This window comes from Leucopleurus acutus (assembly GCF_964270905.1).
Source record: "Leucopleurus acutus genome assembly, chromosome: 4".
NCBI lineage: Eukaryota > Metazoa > Chordata > Mammalia > Artiodactyla > Delphinidae > Leucopleurus > Leucopleurus acutus.
The window spans coordinates 139,440,741-139,461,246 of NC_139146.1; the positions used below are offsets into that span (position 1 = coordinate 139,440,741).

At 37.2% G+C, this 20,506-nt stretch overlaps 1 protein-coding gene across 3 annotated transcripts in view; it reads left to right on the top strand.

Moving 5' to 3' along the window:
- EMCN (endomucin) overlaps positions 1 to 20,506 on the top strand; it is a 93,259-nt gene that overhangs the window by 36,993 nt on the left and 35,760 nt on the right. For all 3 annotated transcript variants that reach the window (XM_082837845.1, XM_082837847.1, XM_082837846.1), the window contains exons 3-4: positions 905 to 976; positions 12,405 to 12,515. In XM_082837845.1, coding sequence (XP_082693971.1) covers positions 905 to 976; positions 12,405 to 12,515 — 183 coding nt within the window. The remainder of the gene's footprint in view (positions 1 to 904; positions 977 to 12,404; positions 12,516 to 20,506) is intronic.

Consider the following 20,506-nt stretch of genomic DNA (forward strand, 5'->3'; position numbering starts at 1 on the left):
ACATAGTAAAAATAGAACCCTTGCCCTAATCACAAAAGGACATTCTAACATGTTTTAAGAGAAAAGGGAATGCTACCATGAGTAGCAAATCAGTAAGTTGTGTTCACTACTTAAAGCAGATCTTTATCCTTTTGTTGGTCCCCCTGTCCTGTATGAGTGCCATCTTATCTGAAACAACATTTACTACGTGCTCACTCTATGCCAGGAATTATTCTTCATACGACGAAGATTAAAAAGATGACTAAGGGCCAGTCGGGAGCATGCGGCAGCTGCGGGGAGTGGGGGGAGGGGCATGGGAAAAAAGAGGTGACTAAGGGTTAGGTACTGCCCTCAGAAGCCTAGGAGAGGGCTTTGTACAGAGTGGGAAATCAATGAATTGTTTCATAAATGAAAAAAATTAATTAATTACAGGAGTTTGCAAGTTCCTTTATTATTTATGTTTATTGGAAGTTTCAAAGCCACAACTAAATCAACAAAATGAAATCTTATTTTGGGAAAAAAAGGCACATTACTCCTAGGTCCTATTGACCAGGTAATTTTTCCCACTGGGAATAATAAAATGATTTTAAATAATTCACTTTTAAAGAGACCTAAGTAATAATCTGCAGTAGAAATTTGCTTTTGGGACCTCTCATACAAAAGTGTGTGTGTGTGTGTGTGTGTGTGTGTGTGTGTGTGTGTGTGTGTGTGTGTGTGTGTGTGTATTTATCGGGCCACCCACGCATTCAGTACTTACATTCCTCACCTTGGACAAAAGAAGCTGGAAAATGGAAAAATAAAGATAGACAAAGGTTTACCCAGTACCTATAGAAGGATTTTAATTCACCTTCAGATTTGATTTACTTTTCTTTACTCCATGACAGGTGAGATGAAATTGTAATTAATAATAATGTCATCTATCTAGGAGCTACCAGCAAGGAACCCTTAGAAACATCTCTGCTGTCAACGCTGTCTTCAGTAACCACAGCAGTTAATGGTGAGTAATGTATCTGCTTTGCCACCATTTTTCTTTTATGTATATCATCACATACCATACCATTATAGTCACCCTTTTAAAGTATTCAATTAAGTGGGCTTTAGCATATTCACAAGCTTCTGCACACATCTGGGACATTTTCATCACCCCCAAAAGAAACCCTACATCTATTACCAATCACTCCCCCACCCTTCCTCTAACCCCTGGCAACCACTACTTTCTGTTTCTATAAATTTACCTATTCTAAAAATTTCATATAAATGGAATCATATGATATATGATCTTTTGTGTCTGGCTTCTTTCACTTAGCATAATGTTCTTAGATTCATCCATGCTATAACATGTATCTGTAGTTTATTTTTTTCTATTACTGAATGATATTTCATTGTGTAGACAGACCACATTTTGTTTATCTGTTTATTAGTTGATGGACATTTGGGTTGTTTCTACTTTTTTGCCTATTGTAAATAATGATGCTAAGAACAATTATGTGCATGTTTTTGTGTGGCCATGTGTTTTCATTTCTCTTGGGTATTCTCAAAAATTAATGAACAGAAACCTCAGTATTTTAAATAGAGTTGATGGGCCAGAAGAGGGAGCTCTCACACCCTGAGACAATAGCAGAGCCCAACAGGAAGCAGAGACTCTCTTCTTTCCTGGCAAGGACTCAATCAATGAAAAGTCAGGGACTCTTTGTTTACTATCGCCCTCCCCACTTCCTTTTCCCCTCTATAAAGATTTCTTCTTCCCTTGCCATGTGGGAACTTACACATGACCTGCCATGGTTGCAGACCCTGAATTGCAATTCTCTTCTGATCCCAAGTAAGTGCATCTTGGCTGGAGAAATATCTGTCAGTCCGTTGGCTTCAGGTCAACAGTGAATACCTTGAAGTGGAATTGTGGAGTCACATGGTAACTCTATGTTTAACTTTTTGAGGAACTGATTTCCAAAGCAGCTTCACTATATTACATTCCCACCAGAAAGATGTAAGGGTACCTTCTCTGCACTGATGAGTCTGTCTCCAGTAAAAGGAAAATTTATATCCTGCCTTTAGGCAGATAAGGGAGGCATTTTTATGCATTTGCTACTTCTTAACTGCATTCAGTTTAAAATAATTTTATATCAAAGATGCATATTTTGGGGTGACATATTCTGGTTTCCTTTAGTAGTTTATGCTGTGGATCAAATCAGAGAAATACTTGCTCAACTCAAGATCACAAAGATTTAGACCAACGTTTTCTTCTAAGAAGTTGATACTTTCAGCTTTTAAAGTCTTTGATATAGTGTGAGTTAGATGTCCAGCTTCATTCTTTTGCATGTAGTCATCCAGTTGTCCTAACACCATTTGTTGAAAAGACTATTCTTTTCCCATTTGAATTGTGGTAGAACCCTTGATAAAAGTCAGCTGGCCATAAAGGTATGTTTTTACTCCTGGACTTTCAATTCTAATCCATTTATCTATATATCTATTCTTATGCCAGAATCATACAGTCTTGGTTATCATAGCTTTGCATTAAGTTTTGAAATTGGGAAATGTGAATCCTCCAACTTTTTCTTCTTTTTCTAGATAGTTTTGACTATTCTGGGTCACTTGAATTTCCATATGAATTTTAGGATAAACTTGTCCTAACTTTCTGCAAAAAGTCAGCTGGGATTGTGATAGGGATTGCATTGAATCTATAGATCAATTTGGGAAGTACTGCCATCTTCACAGCTGTAAGTCTTCCAAATCATGAATACAGGATGCCTTTATTTAGGTCTTCTTTAATATCCTTTGATAATGTTTATAGTTTTCAGTGCAGAAGACATTCACTTCTTTTGTTCAATTTATTCCTAATATTTTATTCATTTTATTGCTACTGTAAATGGAATCATTTTCCTCAATTTTGTTTTTGGATTGTTCATTGCTACTGTATAGAAATACAATTTATTTTCATATACTGATATTATATCCTTCCACCTTGTTGAACTCATTTATTGGTTCAAGTTGTGTGTGTGTGTGGTGTGTGTATTCCTTAGTATTTTCTATATATAAGATTCATCTGCAAGTGGAGATAGTTTTACTTCTTCCTTTCCAATATGGATGTCTTTTATTTTCTTGCCTATTTGCCCTGACTAGAACTTCCAGTTCAATATTGAATAGAAGTGGTGAGAGGGGGCTCCTTTTCCTGTTCCCAATCTTAGGGGAATGCTTTCAGTATGTCACCATTAAGTATGATATTATTGTAGGTTTTTCAGAGATGCCCTTAATCAGGTTGAGGAAGTCCTCTTATATTACTAGTTTGCTGAGTGTTTTCATCATGCAAAAGTGTTAGATTTTGTTAAATGCCGTTCTTAGCGTATTAAGATTATTCTGTGGTTTTTAATCCCTTATTTTATTAACATGGTATATGACATTGATTTTCATATGTGGGACCAATCTTGCATTCCTGTGGTAAATCCCACCTGGTGATGGTATATCATGCCTTTTATATGTTGCTAGATTTGTTATCAATTATTTTGTTAAGAATTTTCATGTCTGTATTCGTAAGAGATATGTTTGTAGTTTTCTTCTGTTGTCTTCGTCTGATTTTGGTATCGGGTTAATAATAGCCCCATTGGATGCACTGTGAAGTGTTTTCGTCTCTACTAATTTTTGGAAAAATTTGTAAACAATTGATGGTAAATATTCTTTAAATGTTTGGTAGAAGGTACCAGTGAAAATCTGGAATTTTCTTTGTGGAAAGCTTTTGATTACTAATTCAATCTCTTTACTTGGTATAGGGCTTTTCAGATTTTCTATTTCTTCTTGACTCAGTTTTGGTAGTTGATGCAACTGGGGTGTTAAAGTCTTCTATTATTATTGTGTTATTGTCAATTCTCCCTTTATTTTTGTTAACATTTGCCTTATATATGTAGGTGCTGCTATGTTGGATGCATGTATATTTACAATTATTTGATCTTGTGGGTTGATCCCTTGATCATTAGATAATGTCTTTCTTCATCTCTTGTTGCAGTCTTATTTTAAAGTCTATTTTGAGTAACTCAAAGTGGAGTAAATACTGCCAGAAGTTTACGTTCAAGAGTTCAGAACGCTACTCCCACTGGAAGGGCTGGGTCCTGGCAAGCTGCCCTCTGCCTGACTTCCTAGCATGCTCTGGACGGTGCATTTTTCTGACCAACAGTCAGAATTAATTACTTTTTCAATTGCTAAAATGTGGGGACCAGAGCTGTGTAGACTTAGATGAAAGGGAGGAAAATATTTCGATTTTGCAACTCCAGCCTGAATGGGCAATATTGCACATTGCTCAGCTTGATTTGTTTGTTAATTCAATTAAGCTCAACAGCCCACCTACAGGGGTTTGGTTAAATAAATTATAATACATGGATTTAAAAAGAAGTAAGTAGCTCTAAAATATACCATCATAAAAATGTGTCTAAGGTATGAAGTGTTTAATGCACTTTGAGCAATCATACCCCAATAAAGTGGTTTTTTAAAAATAAATTTAAAAAAAAGTCTAAATTGTCTGTTATGAGTACTGCTACCCCAGCTTTCTTTTCATTTTCATTTGCATGGAATACCTTTTTCCATCCTCTCACATTCAGTCTATGTGTGTCTTTAGATCTGAAGTGAGTCTCCTGTAGGCAGTGTATATATGGGTCTTGTTTTTTGTTTCGTTTTGTTTTTTTAATCCGTTCAGCCACTCTATGTCTTTTGACTGGAACAGTTAATTCACTTACATTTAAGGTAATTATTGATAGGTATGTATTTATTTTCATTTTGTTAATTGTTTTCTGGTTGTTTTGTACTTCTTTTCTGTTCCTTTCTTCTTTTGCTCTATTCCCTTATGATTTGATGACAATCTTTAGTGTTATGTTTGGATTTCTTTCTCTTTTTTGTGTGTCTCTATTATGGATTTTTGATTTGTGATTATCATGAGATTTATATATAATTCTCTCTCTCTTTCTCTCTCTCTATATATGTTTAATGTTTTTGACATCAACTTCTACATCTTTTTGTTTTAGGTATCCCTTAAATGCTTATTGTTGATCTAGATGATGTTACTGCCTTGTCTTTTAACTTTCCTACTAGTTTTATGTGGTTGATCTACTACATTTACTGTATGTTTGCTTTTACCAATGAGATTTCTGCTTTCATAATTTTCATATTTCTAGTTGTGGTCTTTTCTACTTCACTTAGGGAAATCCCTTTAACATTTCTTGTAGAGCTGGTTTAGTGGTGCTGAACTCTTTTAGCCTTTGCTTGCCTGTAAAACTCTTTATCTCTTCTTCAAATCTGAATGATATGTTTTCCAGTTAGATTATTCTTGGTTGTAGGTTTTTTCCTTTCATTACCTTGAATATATCATGCCACTCCCTTCCGGCTTACAAAGATTCTGCTGAAAATTCAGCTCAGAGTCTTATGGGAGTTCTCTTGTATGTAACTAGTTGCTTTTCTCTTGGTGCTTTTAAGATTCTCTTCTTATCTTTAATATTTGTCATTTTAATTATGTTTCTTGCTGTAAACCACTTTAGGTTCATCTTGTCTGGAACTCTCTGTACTTTCCAGAAATAGATGCATGTTTCCTTTCCCAGCTTAGGGGAGTTTTCAGCTATTATTTCTTCAAATATGTTCTCTGCTTCTTTCTCTCTTTCTTCTCCTTCTAGGACCCCTTATAATGTGAATGTTAGTATGCTTGATCTTATCCCAGAGGTCTCTTAAACTGTCCCCATCTTTTAAAATTCTTTTTTTCTTTTTTGTTCAGCTTGGGTGATTTTTCACTCCTCAGTCTCCAGTTCACTGATCGTTCCTCTGTATCATCTAATCTCCTGTTGATTCCTTCTACTGTATTTTTTATTTCAGTTATTGTATTCTTCAGCTCCATTTGATTCTTTTTATATTTTCTAACTCTTTATTAACTTCTCAACGTGATCATTCATTCTTCTCCCAAGTTCACTGAGCATTTTCATGATCATTACCTTGACCTCTTCATCATGTAGATTACTTATCTCCACTTCACTTAGTTCTTCTTCTTGGGTTTTGTCTTGTTCCTTCATTTGGAACATATTCTTTCTATGTCTTAGGTAGGTTGGTTATGTTTTCCAATCTTTGAGAAGTGGCCTTATGTAGGAGACAACCCATGGGGCTCAGCAGCCCACATCTTTCTGGTCACCAGAGCTGTATGCTCTAGGGGTGCCCCCTGTGGTGACCGTGTGGGCCCTTCTGTTGTGGTGGAACCAACTCCTGTGGGCACACTGGTAGGCAGGGCTGGCCCCAGGCCAGTTGGCTGCCAAGCTGTGACTCATATGGTGACTGCCAGCCCACGGGTAGGTAGGGCCAGGACCTGGCATGGCTGGCTGTGTGACCCAGCAGGTCCCGGAGCTGGTGCCTTCCTGCTGGTAGATAGGACCAGGTCCCAGTGTGGCTGCTGTGCAACCTGGGGAGTCCTAGGGCTGGTGACAGCCTGTTGGCAGGTGGGGTTGGGACCCGGAGCAGCTGGTTGCAGAGCCCCAGATCTCTAGGGACTGGTGCCTGCCTGCTGGTGGGTGGGTAAGTCCCTGGCACTTCAAGGCTGGAGGGAGGTTTCCAAAATTGTGCTTGTCATCGCCAGCATCCTCACGGTAGGACAAGCTCCCCAGAATGTTTGCTGCCAGCATCTATGTTCCCAAGGGGAATCCGCGTGGCTTCCTCTCTCTCTGTGAGGCTCTCCAAGATCAGCAAATGAATCTGACGCAGGCTCCTTTCAAATTACTGCCTCTGTACTGGAACTCGGGGCATGTGAAACTTTGCGTGAGCCCTTTAAGAGTGGGGTCTCTGTTTCCTATAGCCCTCTGGCTCTCCCATTACACAAGCCCTGCAGGCCTTCAAAGCCAGGTGTTCTGGGCACTCATTTTCCTGGGAGTGTAGGACATGCAGGTAGCGGGTCCCAATGTAGAATTCAGACCCCTCGCTCCTTGGGGAGAGCCTCTGGAATTGTGATAATCCTCCCGTTTGTGTGTCGCCTATCTGTGGGTGTGGGTCTTCATGATACTACATCTCTACCCCTCCTACCTGTCCTGTTGTGGTTCCTTCTTTGTATCTTTAGTTGTGGAAAATCTTTTCTGCTAGTCTTCAGGTGACTTTCATAGACAGTTTTCCTGTAAATAGTTGTAATTTTGCTGTACCTGTGGGCACAGTTAGCTCAGCGTCTTCCTACCCCATCATCTTGCCCACACCTCAGGATATATTATCATTTTTTAAAGATTATTTTAAAATTGTTTAAAAACCAAAAAACTGAGTTTCAGAGAGCTTAAATGACTTAACAAAAAAGCACAAAATTCATAATAACAATTTGGAATTTGAAAGTTGGCTCTTTAATTTTAAATTTTTCTCTCCATTGAACTAATTCATAATCAACTATTACTTAATGAGTATTACTATTTTAATCTCAACTATTTAGACTTCACTATTTAATAGTGAGCCCCTCACGTTTTAACAGTGCTTATATAGCACTTTTCTTTCCTACACAAAATAGTCACAGAATTCTGTAACTTTTTGCCTTTCTTTTCCCTTTTTGGTGCACGTTCTGGTTCTTTCCCTGCTTTTAGGCTATATTTTGGGTGAGATTGCCAGCCTGCTATGAATGGTTATTTCTTTTAGGTTGCTCCTTTAAGTGGAAAACACATACACACATACATAAACACACACAACCAACTTGTTATTAGCATTGTGTTTTAAAAAGAGTAAATAAGTCCAAGTGAAAGGTGATATTCTTGAGCATAGTGTAGAAACATTATTAGCACATGAATTTCACAATAACACAAGATCTTGTTATTTCTGCCTACTCTGTTGTTCATCTTACTTTCAGTGTGGTCAGACAATGTCTGATTTTAGGACCCTCATAATTAATGCAATTAGTTGTTGTCTAAAATTGTTTGTAATTAGCAGAAACGTTTCTCATAAAATCTTTTGCAAAAGTCCAAAATGTGAATATATCAGACAAACAGAAGTTGAACCGCCCAGTTTGAAGCAGTGTGGTGGTATGTGCAGGGTGGACTGCCAGCCATTTCTCTCTCTTACCGCCAAGCCTGTGAGGCTTCCCTACTGGACCCTTAGGACTTTAGTAGTACAGTTAAAATTTACTGAAATAAGTCATTATTCTGTTTAGTTAAATTCTATTCATAGTAAAATAAGTAATGAATGTGTTCTACAACTGGAAAACAAACAAAGCAATTCTTTTGCACCCTCCATCTAAGCTGGGAATAACCTCATCTGTAATGGTTAATTACAGTTTTTCCAAAGGGGCAGCTCAAATGTTTGAGAAGCTTTTAATGTCCCCATAAGCACTGTTGCTGATTTTTCCTATGTAAGAATTTATGGGTAAATAGGATCAATTGATATGAGAAAATAAAGAAGAAGCTCCTACCAATATTTGCTCTGGCTCCAAGAAACACTGTTAAAATAGATTTTAAGGAAATAGAAAGTCAACATCTATTGGTTAGTGAAGTCTCTAAGAAAGAACGAAGGGATTAAAAAATTACTACATTGCTCCGAGGGCACCAAATACCTCAACCCACTTGATTTGGGGGGTATATAATGCAAAAAGCCACTCTAAGTACAGATATAAGTTTATTCATGACCTAGGATCAGTCCCAAGTTCCTATATGAGCTTACCTTGGTAAATTGGGTTAGAGAATTGATAAATCTGGAGACACCTAAACACCTTATTAGGCCAGGCCTAAACAGCAGGGAGCTCTCAGCAGTCTGCTGGGGCCTACTTTCCTGGGGTCATACTACACGGTACTTGATGGTTTTGCAAGAGGTAGGATATTGCTAAACACCCAATTCCAAGGGACCCTTAATGCCTACCTTAATCTACCCTCTAAATAATATGGAAAAGAAAAAGGAAATTTAAATCTATATAGAAATAAAACTTTCCCCTCTTCTTGTCTCCCACTGAAAGCTGTAGTCCTACTTTACGTACATTCCTTCACCAGCACCATTTTGTGCTTCTCCAGAATCTCTGGGGACACCGGGATAGTCTGGTTGCATGATCTGAGCTCCTCTTCCTCAGGAGTGAGTACTGGAGAGAACGACGTCTTAAGTTCTCTTTGAATTGTTCAGGTATTTGGCCGACATTCCTTCACATCTTTTTCCCTTGGGTTTAGCGTTTTAACTTATTTACATTCTGAGGTATTGCTTTTCACTCCAATGGAGGCGTTCAGAAGAATCTGAGCAAATCCTCAAGCAGCTTCTTTTCCGTTCCTTGCCCCTGCTTTGACACATCTTCCTAGGATCGTTGGTATAAACATTTAGGCCCTTCACAGTCTTTCTGTGGGCTCTTTAATATTACCTCAGAAGTCACTGAAATGAATCAGGATATTAAATAATTTTACCCCAGACCACCCTCATTGCTATGGGTACATAATTTCTATGAAGCACTAGCCCATAAAACGATGCCTGAAAATGGAGCTACGTGGGCAATTGTTTTAGAAAATACTACCCTCAGAGGGTTTTACAAGGCACAATAACATCTGTAACAATTCTCAGTAATCCTAACACAAAGACATTCATTTGATGTTTTTTCAGAAACTATGCGGCTCCAAATAATTTGACTATCAAAGTGTTTTTTAACATAAACAAAGTAACATACCAAAGTACTAGTATTCTATAGCATATGTTTTAGTAAATGTTGATTTCGTTAAAAAGTCACTTATCCCATATTCTATTTCTGAAGACAAAGTGACCACACAAGAAGCTTTTGTTACGCGTATTGGACAAAACAATACTGTAAGTCAAATTATGTAATTTCAAAGGAATAAAGCTGTTTAATCCCCTTTGCTTCGCAATTTAACTCCATAAATCCTCCCTTCCAAGTCAGTCCGTTGTAAACACACCTTAAATTCCTAATATAATTAAAGTTCACATTTGTTGCTTACTCCCAAAAATTTAACCTCCCAAAACATACGACATGAATCTCACATTGATAATACCAAGACAAATTATAAAACAGCCCATATTCCTCATTCTGCTTAGTTCTAGTCAATGGTTCTAACTTAGGGCTCTGGTTGGAGTCAAAGTCTCTTCTCTGCATTTACACTCTGGTATCGATGAGACTTTCTCAAGCATCTCTTGTGTTTGATTCTTTATTTCAAGTTCAATATGGTTTAAAAATTCCTCATATTCTGTCTTTCATACATTCCACCTGTATCAAATTCTAAGACTTAACATAAATTTCAAAAACACAAGTCCTAAAGGTAAAGCCACTATTATCTTGATGCTGTGATTTAAATTAGTATTGCTCAAGCAAAATAATGTTTGTCAAATCTAATACATATATTGTTACCTAGACTTAACAGTGTGAGTCACACCTGTAGACCACTGCTGATATATAGTGTTTTCTGGGGGAAAATGGACAGACAGAAAAACTGAAAGAGAGCAAACCGTATAAGTTTAAAGAACAGCTTTGAGATTGGTTTCCTTTTGCTCTGCGGTGTCAATCACTTCTTGGCAGAAGGCCAGAATCTACTACCTGTGAACCTGAAGTGCAATTGGGAACATTTTCCCAAGAAGATGTTAGTATAAGACTATGATTCTCATATTTTAATAAATGTAGGTTACTCATTTTCTTTTCTTCTGAGATTAGGATTTGAAATATTTAGTACATCAGTAAAGTTGGAAAGTTTATGCCTGTGGCAGCATTAGTCTCCACATTTTTCATTCTTTTCACTTTTCATTCAATACATCTTTCATTCTATTCTATTTTCATAGTCCACCATGAATATTTCTAAATATTTGGATCACTTTCAAAACATTCCTGTCTCCTTCCATGGCCTAATTGACATGTGTAATTGACAACCTGTCCTGAATTGAGTGTGGGCTCTAATTCTATTCTCATTTGTGAAGTATATTCCACATTAATAATAAGCAATTCTCTAAATAAAATTTGGGGGGTTGTACCCCCAGCTACTCCATTATTCTCCTTTTCTCTTTGTATTTTCGTAAACTGGCAGCTCCTCGCATCTTCCTTAGCTATACATTCTATTTTTTCCCATCACCGAGACTGTTGAGTCTGCTTTATACAAGGGAATTCTTCAGCCCATCAGGATAGCTTTTTCATGGTTTCCAATTTTAGCTCAGAAGAATTCTTCTCTGAAGATTTCTGAAGAAGAACTCCTGTTCTGATGTTTTCAAAGCATATGTTCTTGGAGTTCCAGTGAGAAGCAAGATCTTTATCCCCACGTTCCTTCATCCTCAAGTGTTGAGTTTCTGTAACTTTCCCACTTCCATACTATTACAAAGATCAATTTCTGCTTTCCTTACATAATAAGACATTTCTTTTCTTCCTCAAGTATTTCCCTCTCAATTTAATCAAGACTCCTCTGAAGTTGGTGACCATTTTCACTCATTCTTTCTCATATGCAGTGTTAATCCTATAGCCTCTATTCAAATTTATTCACTTTCTTTAGCATATCAATTTCTAAAGCCTTTTTGCCTGAAGACATATTTACCCACTGTCTATGAGGTCTTCCTGCAAACTATAAACTTCTCCAGCATGAATCTCTCAAGTGCACTAAGAATTTGCATTGCACTATAGATGCTTATTGCCATAGAATGAAAGCTGATTGGCACTTCTGGAAGGCACCAGCAGTTCAGGCTTCCAGACCTCTTTGTGGGAGGAGTCTATTAAACTGTCTTCCCCCCATCTCCAGCCAACATCATATCTAGCTAACACTAAGCATGCACTAACCAGCATGCCTATCTTTTCTTTACTAACTCAATGTTTCCCATGCTAGACTTTGAAAAGACTGAAGGTCATCAATCATTTTGTTTTATAATATTTGTGCAAATATAGACTATTTAAAGTAATCTTATTCCAATGCTATTTTTGAAAACTCAGCTTATTTTTTCTTTGTTGCTGAATTTCCTTTTTGCCCCCCCAAAATGAACTAAATATAATTAAAAGTTTATTCTGTTTACTTCTTGTTATCTCTCTCCTCCCTGCTATTCCACCTACCTGAAAATTCTCTCCTAGACAGCATGGGAATCACACTACCACTTTCAACTACTACTGCTGCCTTACCACCCCCTTTCTAGGGTAGCTGAGCAACGAAGTTTTACATCAGAAACGTTTGGCTCTCTGTGACTGTGGGAAAATTATATAACTTTTCAGAATCATACGTAAAATTATGATCATAATTACTACTTAATTCATAGAATTAGTTATGATCAAGTGAAATAACCTATATCAGACATGTAGGAGAGTCTAATGTCCCTCCACTTTTAAAAATGTAGTTAACTGACTAACCAAAAGACAGACATCAAAACACTGGATTTCTATATCTTTATCAGAAGACTTTAAGTAACTAATCTTCAAGTTGTAACTGGATGTTTATATTAATATTAATGATATGATCTAGTGATTGTTTACACCCCTGATGGCTACTCATTCTTTTTTACATAATTAGGATCTACAGCCAAAGGTGTCACGAAGACTGCGTTCATCACTACAAGAACAACAGTGATAAATCTTCCACTTCCAAATGCTACTTCAACATTACAAAGTCCCCAATCCAAGAGTAAGTACAAGAATTTGTGCTGAAATGCTAAACTAGTATATTGGATAGAACTAAACTCAGAATGTTTTCCAGCCCACAGCTACCAAAGAACAATGCCTTACTTATATTCTCTCCTAGTCTCTACCAAATGGGACAACCATTTAGCGACTTTGCTTTGCACAGTGATACTCTATCCCTCCATAGCCACAAATGAGTGGATGCCAAGGAGGATCAGTCCAAGCCTGAGCAATAATCTATGATATCACCTGGCACAAAAAGGTGAGCTTGGCCAAAAAATTAGACAACTCTGATGAAATGGAAAAATTCTTAGAAACAAATTGCTAAAACTGCCTCAAGAAGATAGGAAGACTGAAAAGACCTAAAGCAATGTAAGATTCTGCATTAGAAATTTAAAATGGGCCCATGGAGAAAACTCCAAGCAGGATGGCATCAAGTGTGGATTCTATCAAAATATTCACAAAAGAAGTAATACTAATTCTTCTCAAACTCTTTCATGATGTAGAGGAAACATCGCACAGATAATTATCTGAGACCAGTACTACCCTAACACCAAAGATAGAAAAGAATGAAAAGAAAACACAAATAAAGAAAGCTACAGACCAATATCCATCATGAACACAGATACAAATATCCTTAATAAAATATTACAAAAAAATCTGTAACATATGAAAAGTGATATAAAGAATGAACAAATGGAATTTATCCAGGAATGCAAGGTTGGTTTAACATATGAAAATCAAGTAATGTAATACACCATATTAGTAGACTCAGTAAATGCAGAAAAAGTATTTGACAAAATATAACACCCACTCATAATTAAAACTCATTTAAATATAAATAAAATGGAACTTCCTCAAATTGGTAAAGGATATCTATGAAAAATATACAGCAAACATCATACTTAATAGTGAAAGACTTAATACTTTACTCTTAAGATCTGGAACAAAACAAAGATTCCACTCCCCCCAATTCTATTCAAAATTATAACTAGAGGTTCTAGACAGTGCAATAAGCTGATAGATAGGTAGCTAGCTAGCTAGCTAGCTAGCTAGATAGATAGATAGAAAGGGACAGATAGAATCATTCATCCAGATTGGAAAGGAGGAAATAAATGTGTTTCTCTCAGTAGACTGCATCATTATCTATGTAGAAAACCCAAAGATTTCACAGTAAAGCTACTAGAACTAATAAAGAGTATTCTATACCAGAGGATCCAAGATATGCACAAATAAATCATATTTCTTTACGTTAGCAATGGCAATCCAAAAAATAAGGAAACAATTCCATTCATAATAGCATCAGAAAGAATAAAGTATTTAAGAGTAAATTTAACGATAGAAATGCAAGATTTGTACACTGAACTATAAAACACTTCCGTGAGAAATTAAATATATAAATGGAAATTTCTGATTTGGTGAACATGTGAAGATTTGAGGGGAGTGGTGCACTAGGAGAGGACATGGAAGCTCCACATCCTTTCTCCATACCTTGTCCTGTGCATCTCTTCCATCTGGCTGTCCCTGAGTTATATCCTTTTATCATAAGCCAGTGATCTAATGAGGTAGTGGAGTGAATTATCAAGAAAGATTTGTCCCCATCAGTAGGGCTAGTGAGTACCAGAATTAACAACTGGGCATATCTGATTCCTTGCCCTGTGTTCTCTTCTTTATTGCACACTGCCACCTCCCTGAGTTTTTTGTCTTAAGGCAGATAGTCATATGAGTATAACTGAACTAAGTAAGACTAGTCAGTGGTACCTGGCACATCAGCTGGAGGGGCTCTAGTGGGTGTCTGGGACCTTAAAAAGGACACATCATGGGGTCAGTTTCCAGGCAAGAGGAGCAAAAGAACTAAGGGACCCCCAAAGCCAAAGCAGAGCTGAGCCTGTTCTGATCACATGCTCTGGACATTCACATTGTGGAGCCTGGTATCAGAGCACATATGGGAGATGTGGCAGGTGTGAGCCAGCAGGCCAGACACAGCAGAGCAGGGAGCAAAAGGCAATATATGCATTTTTAATGTAATGCACACACAATTTAAATAATACATTTATTTTAGTATTATGTGAAAAGACCACTTGTTAGTTTTAGTGATTCAGACAAGCCCACTAAGGATCAAAAAGGAAAATTTTTCATTAGTACAATTACATCTGGTACTTGAGCAAAGAAATCAGATTTTAAAACATTACTGCCGGTGGGAAAGTGCTAGTGAGATGCAAAAATGACATCATTTTGATTCTGACTTTAGCCACACAAAGCCATTTCAAGGGTTCACAAGAAAGATGGAATCACGGGGGAAAGAAAAGTAGAATGCGAGTGTGTTGCTTCTGTATGTTTAAAATTTTTTTAAAGCCAATGATGAATGTTTTGAACATTTGCTTCCTTAGGTTTTATACTGTAGTAACGTACCGTCAATTTTCGTAACAAACATATTTGTTTCTAAGTATATAACCATCAACAAAGACAGAAATAGAAAAAATTAAATGCAAACAGAAATACTTTACCTAACCATATATAAAATTGTTAAAAAAGCACACAAAAAGAATCCAAGTACTTTAAACAACAGTCTTAACTGCATACCCTCCTCAGTAGAACAGATAAAGAGGGGGAGAGAAAAGGAAAACACTGCAGAGAAATCCTGAAATTCACTTGATGAGTTTGTTTTATTGAAATGAATATAGCGAATCTAAATACTTGGTACTACAAGATTGAAAAAAACATATAGATGTGTTCTCAGTGTGAAAAGGGGAGATACAAATACAGAATGGGGGAAGGAAAAAAAACACTGCATTATCATATTGAAACTAAAGGCATCAGCATAACCTCACGATTAAAATTCAAATACGTATTTAACATTGCAAAGAATAAATAAATAAATAAACAAACAAACATTACATGTTTATGGATTGGAAGACTTGGTATTTTAAGGCGGCGGTTGCTTCCAAGTTGATCAATAATTGATAAATTAGTCAGTGCAATCCCTATTAGAATACCAGCAGGTTTTTTGCATAGAAATTGATAAATCAATCCTAAAATATATATGGAAATGAAAAGGACCTTGAATAGTCAAAACACTTTTGAAAAAGAACAACAAGATTGGAAGACTCGAACACAGCCAATTTCAAAATTTACTCTAAAGCTATAGTAATCAAAACAGGGTGTGATTAATGTGTTAAGAATAGCATGATTCATAATGGTCAAACACTGAAAATAATCCAAATGTCCATTAAGTGGCGAAATAGAATATCTCATTTGATTTTCTATTTGGAATTCATCTGTAATATTCCAAAACATGGGATATCCATATAATAGAATACTATTTAGCAATTTAAAGGAACAAAATCCTGATACATTCTGTAATAGCATGAATCTGAAAAACATCATACAGTGAAAGAAGTCTTTCTCAAAATACAACGTATATGATTCCGTTTCTGTGAAATATCCAGAAAGGATATTTTTATAGGGACAGAAAGCAGATAAGTGGCTGTCTACACCTGGAGATGGGCCTGGGGATTGACTGCAGAAAGACCCAAGGAAGTTTTTTGTGTTGAAGAAAAGGTTCTAAAACTGTAGCATAGTGATGGTCACACAACTCTATACATTTACTAAATATTATTGGGTTGTGTACTTAAAATGAGTGCATTAAGTGGTGAGTTTCCAAATAAAGATTTGTTTAAAAAGAAAGAGCATGTTGATCTAGGCCAATAAAATTCCCTTCTGGGTAATCTGAACTAGAAAACCCAAAGAAACCAAAAAGTCAGAGGAACTGTAGTAGCAAGGTTTTAGTAGAGTGAGTCTGAGGCAGCCACGGTGATTGGTGTGTATGCCTGTGGCATAAGGAAGCAGGTATTATGAGTAAGCAGAGTTGTAGAAGAAGAATGGAGAGAGACTATGTGCGGAAATAGAGAGACCCCGCGAGCAAGATTAAGTTGTTCAGGCGAGACAGAGAGAGTAGCAGTTCTGAGAGATCCCCTGATTCCTGACAGTTTTCCAGTTCCAGTCCACATGTATCTTCACAACAAGGACTTCCCTTACTCTGGCCTCTGTGGCTGGAAGTAATCTGTACTTTTAGTCAAACTATCCTGAGTAGAAAAGCTAGCAATCTTCTGTAAGAGCCTTATCAGATCCCGTTCATTATAAACACAGGATGTACTGTTGGCATACCCATAGTCCTTAAGAAAAAGCAGCTACAGGTGACTCACAGTCTCCAAGTCTCTTCTTGGGAGACCTCTAGGGTAGAATGACACAGCAAGTGGGGACTGTGGACGCCCAAGGCCCACTGTTGTCTAGAAACACATCGAGAACCTCCATTTCCCCCCTTTTTTATTGTAATCGTCTTAGGCACGACATAAAAAAGGTCATCTAGAAAAAGTTGAATTTCACACCATAATTGTAAACTAATCATTCTATTTAATTAGTCACCACATAAAGGAAGAGGGTAATTTTTCCTTCATAAGAAGAACATTTTTTTGTGGTAGTGTTTTGGGCTCTGATGAGTAGAACCTATTTTGTAGGCAATATATGTCTGAAAAGTACCTTTGGCAAACCAAAACCTCATCCATCTCATAATATGACTGCACCCAAGACAAACAAGAATAAAAGTGAATACACATCTGCAAAATGTGTAGCAGTTGAGGATTAAACTCAAATAATTTGTACTTTGCCCTGACACCCACCCAGGCAGTGCCTGATGTGGAAAATGTCATTCAAGAACCATGGTTTATTAAAATTAGCACTTAGAAGTCTGTGGTCAATCCCATGGGTCACTTGAGGTTCCTAATTCTGCCTTGATTCATGCAATAAAATGCCCTCTGCATCTCAGTTCTGGAGACTCCTGTATTTACTTAGCTTCTAAACACAGTCTGAACTGGCCTTCTTCCAAGTAGTTTAAAAAATACACCCACAAAATCATTTCTTGAAAAATGAAACACCCTGGAAAGCAAGGTAATGAAAGAAGGGTACTTACTGCTTCCCATTGCATTTGCCATTTGATTAACCAGTTCTATGCTAAGTCCTTTAGAAATTTTGTTATAAAACGCATTCTTTGGGCAGCCATCCTCCCTAGATCTCTCTCATTCCTCAAGGTGCTTCCTGCTAAGCATGGACTCCACTTGATATAATGAGTTTGCACACATTTCCATCGACGCCTGATGAGACCAGGAGTCTGCCCAGATTCCTGGTTAGCAGGGCAATGCTCCCTTTCCATCTCCACCCCTCACACACACAAGCATTCAAAATTAGTGGAACCAAGACAGAGAAACAGAAGGAGAACAAAACAATCTATAGGCACGGGAAGGTTGAACACCTCTTAAACATATGGGCAATGGGTCCTCGCAGAGTGACTCTCAGATAAAGGCACTGTGGGTACATTATCTCAAATGCAGGCTTGTTTTAGAGTAGAGAAGAGCTATTGAGGTCTGTTGCTTTACCCCCTAGAAAGGTGGAATGTAGATCAAAAAAGCATGTTCTCCAAACATTTCTAATCGTTTCCCATTCTCTTAAAGTTGTGTGTATTTCTCCTGTTTTATTCTTTTATTCTGCCTGTAGAAGACAAATTTCTAGACTACTAGGATTTTTAAGATAGAAATCCTCATTAATTCAGTGACCTGACTTTATAAAGAAACGCGGGCCCTTTGGATTAATTAGTAAATTAATTTATTCACTAAAAATCTTTTGGAGCGCATCGGTGACCTGACATGCCCCCTAGCTTCTGGAAATTGCCAGTAATTCTCTGCATTCCTTGGCTTAGAGATACATCACTCTAATCTCTGCCTCTGTCTTCACATTGTCTTTTTCCCTGTGTGTCTACATACGGCCTTCCCTTCTGTGTCTCCTCTTCTGTCTGTGTCTTCTTTTTTTATAGAGACAGTTTCTTGGGATTTTGGGCCCACCCCAATCTGGAATGATTTCATCTCAAGATCCATAATTACACTGGCAAAGATCCTTTTTCTAATAAGTCTGTATTCACTGGTTCTAGGTACACATATCTTTCCAAGGAAGTCAGGGGGAGGGGGATGTCACCATTCAGCCTACTCCAGACCATGCCCTGAATTTACCCTTGTTACGCCTAGATTTCAACATCCATGCATTTGTCACTGTCCATTGGTAGGGCTACCTCACTGGGCACTGAGGAGTGATTCAAAGAAGTGTCAATCACAGGAGTCCCCATCCTCCAGTATCTAAACTGTGGGAAAATTGGACGTAAAACTCTGTTGTAAAATTACAAATCTTCTCTTCCTGAGTTCCCTGTTTCTGCCAGTGGCTTAAAAATGTGGCATCCTCTCTGACTCTTTTCATTTCCTTTGCATACCTGATGGTTTCTGAAGAGAGAAGAGAAAAGTAGAAGGAGGATGGAGGGGAGAAAGCAAAATAGATGCTTTTCTTGCTGGAAACTTAGTCATTCAGTTGTCTATAACCAGATTTGAAAGCAGGTATAGTTCACACTGTAAGAGATTGACAGGGAAGGAGAGACCATTGCTTTTTCTCCCTTTGGTGGATTTTATCTTAGCTGAGGAGAGAATGTGGAATAAGGTTATAGGTAGAAGACAAATTGAGATGGGCAAATGTCAGGACATAACTCTACTAAGGCAAGTGCGTGGATAAAAATACTTCTCAGGCTTTTGCCACTTAGAGCTTCTGCTACCACAGCATATACAATATTACAGACTGGAAATCTGAAGGGAAAAATCTGACTTTTGTTAAGTAAAAACGAGTAACATTTATAAGTAATCAGTAGGTTATTTAGTCAGAATTAATAACATTTATATGTAACAAATAGCTTATCGTATATGTTTCCTTTTTGCATAATTTATCCTAGTTTAGTATGGAGTTTGTTTAACACAAAAATCATATATAAGTGTAGTAATCAAGTAGCCACTTCAGATATACTACTGGTTGAACATGAGGATGGCCTCTGCCCAAGCCTGTGCTTTTCAAGGCACCACAACCTTCTTAAAATAAAAAAAAAAGGGATCTACAATCATGCCAAGAGGAAGTTAGCTTATTGGTTACAAACAATGATTCTGAAATCAGATAGCTTAGGTTCCAATAATAGCACAACCATTTATTTGGACTGTGGCCTTTGGTAAGCTCCTTAACTTCTCAGTTTCCTCATCTGTAAAGTGGTTGTAATAAGACTACACCCTCACAGGATTCATGTGAAGATTAAAAGAGGTAAAATTATATAAAGCTTAAAACAGTGTCTGGAAAGTAAATAATACATTTTAGCTATTCTTTTATTAATGATAATCCTTATAAAAGCCAGGCAAAGTTGGTATTTATGATACCAGTTTCACAAATAAGGAAACAAGTTCAGAAAGACTAAACGACTTGGCCAAGGTTAAATTAAAAGATGAAATTCAGACCCTGTTTTTCTCGCCTCAAATCCCATAAAAGTCACTATACCACACTTGTTCTCATTACAACTGTTTCACATAAGGTATGTAAAGGAACGAGACAACAACTAGCTTTTAAGTGGGTGCATCATATGCTTGACAAGGAGAAGTTCAATCAATATGAGAGACTGACGGACTGATAGGCTGGTTGAATATAAACCTGTGATTCTCACCAGGGTGGTTCTCTTGCTGTTACCAGATTTATTCCCGACTGTGGTATTTGTTCATGCTGCCCTCCTCATCTGTATGGTCCTTCTTTCATCCCCTTGTCCTTCCTCCACTTGCTTATTCAAATGCTACACAACTATCAAGAGCCTCTGCAAGATGCTACCTCAATACTTCCCACAACTTAATGAGTGTTGCCAGATATGCGTACCATCTGCACTATTATTTATTTAGTACTTTCTTTCAATTGATGCACTTTTTATTCTTAAATTTGTTTGAAAAGTAAATCATCATAAATGAAAAACCAGTTTGACTTGGCATAAACAGAAGCTAGAAAGTCACTATGATGTAAGCAAAATAAAACAAAATTCTAGTTAGATTTTGTTGCTTGCCAAAGGCTCTGAGTTTGAGGCTTGCTTGTCCTTGTTTAAGA